Source organism: Saccoglossus kowalevskii, chromosome 6, assembly GCF_978046115.1.
Source record: "Saccoglossus kowalevskii chromosome 6, keSacKowa6.1, whole genome shotgun sequence".
NCBI classification, from domain to species: Eukaryota; Metazoa; Hemichordata; class Enteropneusta; family Harrimaniidae; genus Saccoglossus; species Saccoglossus kowalevskii.
Window position 1 is genome coordinate 6,280,397 of NC_140646.1, and position 14,020 is coordinate 6,294,416.

General features: G+C 33.4%; 1 protein-coding gene across 1 annotated transcript in view; it reads left to right on the plus strand.

Annotated features, from left to right (window-relative positions):
- The window catches only part of LOC100377415 (cysteine-rich venom protein VAR5-like), a 29,719-nt gene extending 22,079 nt beyond the window's left edge, over positions 1–7,640 (plus strand). The window contains exons 7-9 of the mRNA XM_085500730.1: positions 148–249; positions 678–806; positions 6,228–7,640. Of these exons, the coding sequence (XP_085356856.1) occupies positions 148–249; positions 678–806; positions 6,228–6,307 (311 nt within the window). The 3' untranslated portion in view covers positions 6,308–7,640. The remainder of the gene's footprint in view (positions 1–147; positions 250–677; positions 807–6,227) is intronic.
- Positions 7,641–14,020: the final 6,380 nt, after the last annotated feature.

Consider the following 14,020-nt stretch of genomic DNA (forward strand, 5'->3'; position numbering starts at 1 on the left):
TTCTTCTAAGTTTTTCGTAAGACTGATAGTGACAATCGTGGTCTTTTACACTTCAGTGAATTGTTGGATGAAAAGTCATGCGTGTGAAAATAATCAGCCTGAAAACGTAATCACACCAAGCATTATAAACTGTATTTCATTTTACAGAATGTCTGAAGACCTGTAATCATCCTGGCGTCGGCGAGGGCGTTCTTGACGTGACCACTTGTACTTGTCAGTGTAATTTCGGAATGGGATTTGATTGCGAAGGTATGTGGCCAAATTATTAACTACGCCGTAGTGGGTGCTGATGTAATTCAAATGTAAAGAGATTTCCCACTTTTTAGAAGCAGTTCCATACAAAGACGTATAATAATGCACAAAATAAAATAGTTGTGTACGGTAAACCGTGTTAGCAACATGCCACTAACGTCATGCAGATTTGAATTATAGGAAATGCGACTAAGAACGATTCCTATCATGCAATGCTAACTAATGTATTCATTGTGCATGTCATACTAGAAAACTACAGTTGAATTAGTGACACGTTTAGTATCTTATCAAAATGTCGTCATGGGGCTTTAACAATATCAAGGGAATCCATGTAGTACTGTTGCTGCAATGAATTGGGGGCGCCACATCATATGTATCCAATAAATAAATAAACAAAATTATAATACCCTGATTCCCAATTACAGACAAATGTGAAAATCCTCAGTTTTATGAAGACTGGAGTTTCTGTAAAGAGATTGATACATCTGAAAACTGTGACACTATGATGGAAATGCAAATTGAATATTGCCCAGCGAACTGTGACTATGGCTGCCGTAAGTTACTCCTTAATTGTATCACCACGCTTTTCAGGTTGTTCGGTTTTAGAGTCTCCCGCCGTTCAAACAGTTCCGGTTTCTGAAACAACACTGACATTTATTACATTTCCCTCTGGCTGTAATAATTAATCAAATTCAAATTATGTGGGTGGACAATCGAACGTCTACCCATATTTCGGGCACGTAAACTACTTGTCACTTAGTGTTCTATTATAACTACAATAACGACTTTCGGTTTTCGACATTGTGAAATTCCTTCGTTTTTAAAAAAGAAACAACAACTGAAAACAACTGATTTTTACAATAAAATTAAGAAATTTAGTAAGAATAATTCACAAGGAAATTTATTCCATACGCACACTATTAATAGTTACTCGTGAATGTTAAAGACAAATTATAATTTGCTGTATTCTCTATTCACTCTTTTGTCGCAAATTATGACTGAAAGAAGCTGAACGAAATTACAAAATATGTAGAGTGTTTAAAATCTCATATATGAATAAGAACAATGAATATGATATTACTTGAAAAAATACTGTATTTTTCTGCAATAAAACGAAAAAAATTCACAATGTGGCAAACAGAATGTTTTTACCGTAGTGTTTTTTTCGATAAATAAGCCCATTTTGTCATGCTCAGAATGAAATAACAGTTGTAAACACTAAAATAATAAACAAATTATGAGTGTAATATTAATACATGTACAATAACGTACATATTATGAGTATAATATGAATACATGTACAATAACGTATATATTATGAGTATAATATGAATACATGTACAATAACGTATATATTATGAGTGTAATATGAATACATGTACAATAACGTATATATTATGAGTGTAATATGAATACATGTATATATTATGAGTATAATATGAATACATGTACAATAACGTATATATTATGAGTGTAATATGAATACATGTACAATAACGTATATATTATGAGTGTAATATGAATACATGTACAATAACGTATATATTATGAGTATAATATGAATACATGTACAATAACGTATATATTATGAGTATAATATGAATACATGTACAATAACGTATATATTATGAGTGTAATATGAATACATGTACAATAACGTATATATTATGAGTATAATATGAATACATGTACAATAACGTATATATTATGAGTGTAATATGAATACATGTACAATAACGTATATATTATGAGTGTAATATGAATACATGTACAATAACGTATATATTATGAGTATAATATGAATACATGTACAATAACGTATATATTATGAGTATAATATGAATACATGTACAATAACGTATGTATTATGAGTATAATATGAATACATGTACAATAACGTATATATTATGAGTGTAATATGAATACATGTACAATAACGTATATATTATGAGTATAATATGAATACATGTACAATAACGTATATATTATGAGTGTAATATGAATACATGTACAATAACGTATATATTATGAGTGTAATATGAATACATGTACAATAACGTATATATTATGAGTATAATATGAATACATGTACAATAACGTATATATTATGAGTATAATATGAATACATGTACAATAACGTATATATTATGAGTGTAATATGAATACATGTACAATAACGTATATATTATGAGTATAATATGAATACATGTACAATAACGTATATATTATGAGTGTAATATGAATACATGTACAATAACGTATATATTATGAGTGTAATATGAATACATGTACAATAACGTATATATTATGAGTATAATATGAATACATGTACAATAACGTATATATTATGAGTATAATATGAATACATGTACAATAACGTATGTATTATGAGTATAATATGAATACATGTACAATAACGTATATATTATGAGTGTAATATGAATACATGTACAATAACGTATATATTATGAGTGTAATATGAATACATGTACAATAACGTATATATTATGAGTATAATATGAATACATGTACAATAACGTATATATTATGAGTATAATATGAATACATGTACAATAACGTATATATTATGAGTGTAATATGAATACATGTACAATAACGTATATATTATGAGTATAATATGAATACATGTACAATAACGTATATATTATGAGTGTAATATGAATACATGTACAATAACGTATATATTATGAGTGTAATATGAATACATGTACAATAACGTATATATTATGAGTATAATATGAATACATGTACAATAACGTATATATTATGAGTGTAATATGAATACATGTACAATAACGTATATATTATGAGTATAATATGAATACATGTACAATAACGTATATATTATGAATATAATATGAATACATGTACAATAACGTATATATTATGAGTATAATATGAATACATGTACAATAACGTATATATTATGAGTGTAATATGAATACATGTACAATAACGTATATATTATGAGTATAATATGAATACATGTACAATAACGTATATATTATGAGTATAATATGAATACATGTACAATAACGTATATATTATGAGTATAATATGAATACATATACAATAACGTATATATTATGAGTGTAATATGAATACATGTACAATAACGTATATATTATGAGTATAATATGAATACATGTACAATAACGTATATATTATGAGTATAATATGAATACATGTACAATAACGTATATATTATGAGTGTAATATGAATACATGTTCAATAACGTATATATTATGAGTATAATATGAATACATGTACAATAACGTATATGATATGAGTATAATATGAATACATGTACAATAACGTATATATTATGAGTGTAATATGAATACATGTATATATTATGAGTATAATATGAATACATGTACAATAACGTATATATTATGAGTATTATATGAATACATGTACAATAACGTATATATTATGACTGTAATATGAATACATGTACAATAACGTATATATTATGAGTGTAATATGAATACATGTACAATAACGTATATATTATGAGTATAATATGAATACATGTACAATAACGTATATATTATGAGTATAATATGAATACATGTACAATAACGTATATATTATGAGTGTAATATGAATACATGTACAATAACGTATATATTATGAGTGTAATATGAATACATGCACAATAACGTATATATTATGAGTATAATATGAATACATGTACAATAACGTATATATTATGAGTATAATATGAATACATGTACAATAACGTATATATTATGAGTATAATATGAATACATGTACAATAACGTATATATTATGAGTGTAATATGAATACATGTACAATAACGTATATATTATGAGTATAATATGAATACATGTACAATAACGTATATATTATGAGTATAATATGAATACATGTACAATAACGTATATATTATGAGTATAATATGAATACATGTACAATAACGTATATATTATGAGTATAATATGAATACATGTACAATAACGTATATATTATGAGTATAATATGAATACATATACAATAACGTATATATTATGAGTATAATATGAATACATGTACAATAACGTATATATTATGAGTGTAATATGAATACATGTACAATAACGTATATATTATGAGTATAATATGAATACATGTACAATAACGTATGTATTATGAGTATAATATGAATACATGTACAATAACGTATATATTATGAGTATAATATGAATACATGTACAATAACGTATATATTATGAGTGTAATATGAATACATGTACAATAACGTATATATTATGAGTATAATATGAATACATGCACAATAACGTATATATTATGAGTATAATATGAATACATGTACAATAACGTATATATTATGAGTATAATATGAATACATGTACAATAACGTATATATTATGAGTATAATATGAATACATGTACAATAACGTATATATTATGAGTATAATATGAATACATGTACAATAACGTATATATTATGAGTGTAATATGAATACATGTACAATAATGTATATATTATGAGTATAATATGAATACATGTACAATAACGTATATATTATGAGTATAATATGAATACATGTACAATAATGTATATATTATGAGTATAATATGAATACATATACAATAACGTATATATTATGAGTGTAATATGAATACATATACAATAACGTATATATTATGAGTGTAATATGAATACATGTACAATAACGTATATATTATGAGTGTAATATGAATACATGTACAATAACGTATATATTATGAGTGTAATATGAATACATGTACAATAACGTATATATTATGAGTGTAATATGAATACATGTACAATAACGTATATATTATGAGTGTAATATGAATACATGTACAATAACGTATATATTATGAGTATAATATGAATACATGTACAATAACGTATATATTATGAGTGTAATATGAATACATGTACAATAACGTATATATTATGAGTATAATATGAATACATGTACAATAACGTATGTATTATGAGTATAATATGAATACATGTACAATAACGTATATATTATGAGTATAATATGAATACATGTACAATAACGTATATATTATGAGTATAATATGAATACATGTACAATAACGTATATATTATGAGTATAATATGAATACATGTACAATAATGTATATATTATGAGTATAATATGAATACATATACAATAACGTATATATTATGAGTATAATATGAATACATGTACAATAACGTATATATTATGAGTATAATATGAATACATGTACAATAATGTATATATTATGAGTATAATATGAATACATGTACAATAACGTATATATTATGAGTATAATATGAATACATGTACAATAATGTATATATTATGAGTATAATATGAATACATATACAATAACGTATATATTATGAGTGTAATATGAATACATATACAATAACGTATATATTATGAGTATAATATGAATACATGTACAATAACGTATATATTATGAGTATAATATGAATACATGTACAATAACGTATATATTATGAGTGTAATATGAATACATATATATAATATGAGTGTAATATGAATACATGTACAATAATGTATATATTATGAGTATAATATGAATACATGTACAATAACGTATATATTATGAGTGTAATATGAATACATGTATATATTATGAGTATAATATGAATACATGTACAATAACGTATATATTATGAGTATAATATGAATACATGTACAATAACGTATATATTATGAGTATAATATGAATACATGCACAATAACGTATATATTATGAGTATAATATGAATACATGTACAATAACGTATATATTATGAGTGTAATATGAATACATGTACAATAATGTATATATTATGAGTATAATATGAATACATGTACAATAACGTATATATTATGAGTATAATATGAATACATGTACAATAACGTATATCATTTTTTTTTTAAATTTTAGGACGTCACCCAAGCCAAGAAGACTCACCACCATTAGAGGCAAACGAACAAATGTCTAACTTCTTTCAATATGACATTTAGATTCGGACTATTTTATTTTCCTTATTTTCGACATGCCAACTGCTATTTCACCACATAAATTGAAATATTCGGTCGTGAATTTGTATTTCTAACCCGTTTTAGGTATGCATGAAATTTCATGAATCATTTTTTATCTATTCGCTCTATTCTTTATTGATCACGTTACATATTTGTTTACTTGATGACATCATGTTGCACGTATTCTTACTTTATAACATCACGCTGTGTATTTCTTACTTGATGATATCATCTTACTTCGTTCCGTCAATTTGTATATTCTCCTACTTGATAACACAACCTTGCATATTTCTTACATATTTCCACCAATTGTCAGCCAAGTGGTTTTCAGACAATAATGATAACATCATCAGAAACATGGATTGAACCGTTTAATCATATGTCACCATAACACTGAGTGTATCTTCGCCACTAGACTGGCACAGTCTGGGCGATTTATGTCTTTTTAAAATTTAAATTGAATAACAATATCGTAAACGCAAAATCCCCTGTAACCGCGAACTCATGGTGGTTTCGCGTTTACCCAAACAATCACCACAGCTGTTCTACTGCGCCACCTTCATTCGAATGAGTATGCCAGCCATTACAATCCAATGAAACATACGCTGTGGAAGTTTATTTCAGTTCAGGATATTAACAAGACGAACAGAATTGTGGTGTACATAGAATCCTTCTTTTCATATCAATAATAGTTTACACCTTAATAATTCACAATTAGCTTCTCTGGACGACTGATATCATCCCACATCAACACGATATTGCACAGTTCACTCTTTGAATATTGGTTACTATGAGTTGTAATAAACATCTTCGATTTATGAAATGCAGGAATAAATGAATAATTGTATTGTGTTCTCCACATAGACCATGTGTGTGTGTTAAGTCACTAGAAACAAACACATTCAACCAAAATAACTTGAAATGTGCACTCAAAATGTGCGCCGCCCTAAACCCTTTGTGTCAGCAAAATTTGGCCCTCAAATGCAGGAAATAGCGTTTCAGAGGGTCTAGAACGCAGGTCTCGTCCCGCATGCAAAATTTCGTGCTGCCGTCTCTGAAGACTAAAATGTCTCGGACATGGACAAGACCACAATACGTTTATACATGTTCTGGAGTACATTCCTACTTATGTCTCTGTGATAATCTATTTGACCCTCTGTGATTTCATGATTACTACCTTGTGCACACCAGAACATTAACTTTGGTAACCTCATTGTCTTCAAATTCAACTTTGTAGACGTGACCAAATTACCATATTGTGCATTCCTTCTCGTAATGTGTTATAGTGTCAATAAAGTAACTGAATAGATACTCATTTGATAGTTTGTTAATTATTTACTATAAAACTATACGAGTCGAATTTCATGCAGCTTGCTAACACCATCTATCTATCAAGAAACCATCGATCATCAATATTATTTTATTACCGTCGATAATTTCACTGTTCTACTGTAACGTGAGAAATGCCAATCTACTTGGTATATCAAACGATGCTGGACCCTCAATGGAAGTCTTGGCACAATTATCTGTATTGTTAACATGTAGCAAACAAATAAATTTGTAACAAATAATTAAGATATAGCAAATAACGCAGCACCCTTAACAACAATCTTGGTACAACAAATAACGCAGCGCCCTTGACAACAGTCTTCGTACAGCAAATAACGCGGGACCTTTGACAACAATCTTGGTACAGCAAATAACGCAGGACCCTTTACAACAGTCTTGGTACAGCAAATAACACACGACCCTTGACAACAATCTTCGTACAGCAAATAACGCAGAACCCTTGACAACAGTCTTCGTACAGCAAATAACGCGGGACCTTTGACAACAATCTTGGTACAGCAAAAAACACAGGACCCTTAACAACAATCTTGGTACAACAAATAACGCTGGACCCCTGACTACAGTCTTCGTACAGCAAATAACGCAGCACCCTTAACCACAATCTTGGTACATCAAATAACACAGGACCCCTGACAACAATTTTGGTACAGCAAATAACACAGGACCCTTGACAACAATCTTGGTACAGCAAATAACGCAGCACCCTTGACAACAATCTTGGTACAGCAAATAACGCAGCACCCTTGACAACAATCTTGGTACAGCAAATGACACAGGACACTTGACAACAATCTTCGTACAGCAAATAACACACGACCCTTGAAAACAATCTTGGTACAGCAAATAACGCAGGACCCTTGACAACAATCCTGGTACAGCAAATAACACAGGACCCTTGAAAACAATCTTGGTACAGCAAATAACGCAGGACTCTTGACAACAATCCTGGTACAGCAAATAACACAGGACCGTTTACAACAGTCTTGGGACAGCAAATAACACAGGACCTTTGACAACAATCTTGGTACAGCAAATAACGCAGGACCCTTGAGAACAATCTTGGTACAGCAAATAACGCAGCACCCTTGACAACAATCTTGGTACAGCAAATAACGCAGGACTCTTGACAACAATCCTGGTACAGCAAATAACACAGGACCCTTTACAACAGTCTTGGGACAGCAAATAACACAGGACCTTTGACAACAATCTTGGTACAGCAAATAACGCAGGACCCTTGACAACAATCTTGGTACAGCAAATAACACACGACCCTTGAAAACAATCTTGGTACAGCAAATAACGCAGGACCCTTGAAAACAATCTTGGTACAGCAAATAACGCAGGGCATTTTACAACAGTCTTGGTACAGCAAATAACACAGGACACTTGACAACAATCTTGGTACAGCAAATAACACAGGACTCTTTACAACAATGTTGGTACAGGAAATAACACAGGACCCTTAACAACGATCTTGGTACAGCAAATAACACAGCACCTGTTACAACAGTCTTGGGACAGCAAATAACACAGGACCTTTGACAACAATCTTCGTACAGCAAATAACGCAGGACCCTTGACAACAATCTTGGTACAGCAAATAACACAGGGCACTTTACAACAGTCTTGGTACAGCAAATAACACAGGACCCTTGCCAACAATCTTGGTACAGCAAATAACACAGGACACTTGACAACAATCTTGGTACAGCAAATAACACAGGACCCTTGCCAACAATCTTGGTACAGCAAATAACGCAGGACCCTTGACAACAATCTTGGTACAGCAAATAACACAGGGCACTTTACAACAGTCTTGGTACAGCAAATAACACAGGACACTTGACAACAGTCTTGGTACAGCAAATAACGCAGGACCCTTGACAACAGTCTTGGTACAGCAAATAACACAGGACACTTGACAACAATCTTGGTACAGCAAATAACGCAGGGCCCTTGACAACATTGTTGGTACAGCAAATAACACAGGACCCTTTACAACAATGTTGGTACAGGAAATAACACAGGACCCTTAACAACGATCTTGGTACAGCAAATAACACAGGACCCTTAAAACGATCTTGGTACAGGAAAAAACACAGGACCCTTTACAACAATGTTGGTACAGGAAATAACACAGGACCCTTAACAACGATCTTGGTACAGCAAATAACACAGGACCCTTAACAACGATCTTGGTACAGGAAATAACACAGGACCCTTAACAACGATCTTGGTACAGGAAATAACACAGGACCCTTGACAACAATCTTGGTACAGCAAATAACGCAGGACCCATGACAACAATCTTGATACAGCAAATAACACAGGACCCTTGCCAACAATCTTGGTACAGCAAATAACACAGGACCCTTGACAACAATGTTGGTACAGCAAATAACGCAGGACCCTTGACAACAATGTTGGTACAGGAAATAACACAGGACCCTTAACAACGATCTTGGTACAGGAAATAACACAGGACCCTTGACAACAATCTTGGTACAGCAAATAACGCAGCACCCATGACAACAATCTTGATACAGCAAATTACACAGTACCCTTGCCAACAATCTTGGTACAGCAAATAACACAGGACCCTTGACAACAATGTTGGTACAGCAAATAACACAGGGCCCTTGACAACAATCTTGGTACAGCAAATAACACAGGACCCTTTTCAAAAATGTTGGTACAGCAAATAACACAGGACCCTTTACAACAATGTTGGTACAGCAAATAACACAGGACCCTTGACAACAATCTTGGTACAGAAAATATTGCAGGACACTTGACAACAGTCTTGGTACTGCAAATAACGCAGGACCCTTGACAACAATCTTGGTACAGCAAATAACACAAACCTGTTACAACAGTCTTGGTACAGCAAATAACAGAGGACCCTTGACAACAATCTTGGTACAGCAAATAACACAGGACCCTTGACAACAATCTTGGTACAGCAAATAACACAGGGCACTTTACAACAGTCTTGGTACAGCAAATAACACAGGACCCTTGCCAACAATCTTGGTACAGCAAATAACACAGGACACTTGACAACAATCTTGGTACAGCAAATAACACAGGACCCTTGCCAACAATCTTGGTACAGCAAATAACGCAGGACCCTTGACAACAATCTTGGTACAGCAAATAACACAGGGCACTTTACAACAGTCTTGGTACAGCAAATAACACAGGACACTTGACAACAGTCTTGGTACAGCAAATAACGCAGGACCCTTGACAACAATCTTGGTACAGCAAATAACACAGGACACTTGACAACAATCTTGGTACAGCAAATAACGCAGGGCCCTTGACAACATTGTTGGTACAGCAAATAACACAGGACCCTTTACAACAATGTTGGTACAGGAAATAACACAGGACCCTTAACAACGATCTTGGTACAGCAAATAACACAGGACCCTTAACAACGATCTTGGTACAGGAAATAACACAGGACCCTTTACAACAATGTTGGTACAGGAAATAACACAGGACCCTTAACAACGATCTTGGTACAGCAAATAACACAAGACCCTTAACAACGATCTTGGTACAGGAAATAACACAGGACCCTTAACAACGATCTTGGTACAGGAAATAACACAGGACCCTTGACAACAATCTTGGTACAGCAAATAACGCAGGACCCATGACAACAATCTTGATACAGCAAATAACACAGGACCCTTGCCAACAATCTTGGTACAGCAAATAACACAGGACCCTTGACAACAATGTTGGTACAGCAAATAACGCAGGACCCTTGACAACAATGTTGGTACAGGAAATAACACAGGACCCTTAACAACGATCTTGGTACAGTAAATAACACAGGACCCTTGACAACAATCTTGGTACAGCAAATAACGCAGGACCCATGACAACAATCTTGATACAGCAAATAACACAGGACCCTTGCCAACAATCTTGGTACAGCAAATAACACAGGACCCTTGACAACAATGTTGGTACAGCAAATAACACAGGGCCCTTGACAACAATCTTGGTACAGCAAATAACACAGGACCCTTTTCAAAAATGTTGGTACAGCAAATAACACAGGACCCTTTACAACAATGTTGGTACAGCAAATAACACAGGACCCTTGACAACAATCTTGGTACAGAAAATATTGCAGGACACTTGACAACAGTCTTGGTACTGCAAATAACGCAGGACCCTTGACAACAATCTTGGTACAGCAAATAACACAAGACCTGTTACAACAGTCTTGGTACAGCAAATAACAGAGGACCCTTGACAACAATCTTGGTACAGCAAATAACACAGGACCCTTGACAACAATCTTGGTACAGAAAATATTGCAGGACACTTGACAACAGTCTTGGTACTGCAAATAACGCAGGACCCTTGACAACAATCTTGGTACAGCAAATAACACAAGACCTGTTACAACAGTCTTGGTACAGCAAATAACACAGGACCCTTGACAACAATCTTGGTACAGCAAATAACGCAGGACCCTTGACAACAATCTTGGTACAGCAAATAACGCAGGAGCCTTGACAACAATCTTGGTACAGCAAATAACACAGGACGCTTGCCAACAATCTTGGTACAGCAAATAACGCAGGACCCTTGACAACAATCTTGGTACAGCAAATAACACAGGGCACTTTACAACAGTCTTGGTACAGCAAATAACACAGGACCCTTGCCAACAATCTTGGTACAGCAAATAATGCAGGACCCTTGCCAACAATCTTGGTACAGCAAATAACACAGGACCCTTGACAACAATCTTGGTACAGCAAATAACACAGGACACTTGACAACAGTCTTGGTACAGCAAATAACACAGGACCCTTTACAACAATCTTGGTACAGCAAATAACACAGGACCCTTAACAACAATCTTGGTACAGCAAATAACGCAGGACCCTTGACAACAATCCTGGTACAGCAAATAACACAGGACCCTTAACAACGATCTTGGTACAGGAAATAACACAGGACCCTTGACAACATTGTTGGTACAGCAAATAACACAGGACCCTTTACAACAATGTTGGTACAGGAAATAACACACGACCCTTGACAACAATCTTGGTACAGCAAATAACACAGGACACTTGACAACAGTCTTGGTACAGCAAATAACGCAGAACCCTTGACAACAATCTCGGTACAGCAAATAACACAGGACATTTTACAACAGTCTTGGTACAGCAAATAACACAGGACACTTGACAACAGTCTTGGTACAGCAAATAACACAGGACCCTTAACAACGATCTTGGTACAGCAAATAACACAGGACCCTTGACAACAATCCTGGTACAGCAAATAACACTGGACCCTTTACAACAATGTTGGTACAGCAAATAACACAGGACCCTTGACAACAATCTTGGTACAGCAAATAACGCAGGACCCTTGACAACAATCTTGGTACAGCAAATAACACAGGGCACTTTACAACAGTCTTGGTACAGCAAATAACACAGGACACTTGACAACAGTCTTGGTACAGCAAATAACGCAGGACCCTTGCCAACAATCTTGGTACAGCAAATAATGCAGGACCCTTGACAACAGTCTTGGTACAGCAAATAACACAGGACACTTGACAACAATCTTGGTACAGCAAATAACGCAGGGCCCTTGACAACAATCTTGGTACAGCAAATAACACAGGACACTTGACAACAGTCTTGGTACAGCAAATAACACAGGACCCTTTACAACAATGTTGGTACAGGAAATAACACAGGACCCTTAACAACGATCTTGGTACAGCAAATAACACAGGACCCTTAACAACGATCTTGGTACAGGAAATAACACAGGACCCTTTACAACAATGTTGGTACAGCAAATAACACAAGACCTGTTACAACAGTCTTGGTACAGCAAATAACAGAGGACCCTTGACAACAATCTTGGTACAGCAAATAACACAGAACCCTTGACAACAATCTTGGTACAGAAAATATTGCAGGACACTTGACAACAGTCTTGGTACTGCAAATAACGCAGGACCCTTGACAACAATCTTGGTACAGCAAATAACACAAGACCTGTTACAACAGTCTTGGTACAGCAAATAACACAGGACCCTTGACAACAATCTTGGTACAGCAAATAACGCAAGACCCTTGACAACAATCTTGGTACAGCAAATAACGCAGGAGCCTTGACAACAATCTTGGTACAGCAAATAACACAGGACCCTTGCCAACAATCTTGGTACAGCAAATAACGCAGGACCCTTGACAACAATCTTGGTACAGCAAATAACACAGGGCACTTAACAACGATCTTCGTACAGGAAATAACACAGGACCCTTGACAACATTATTGGTA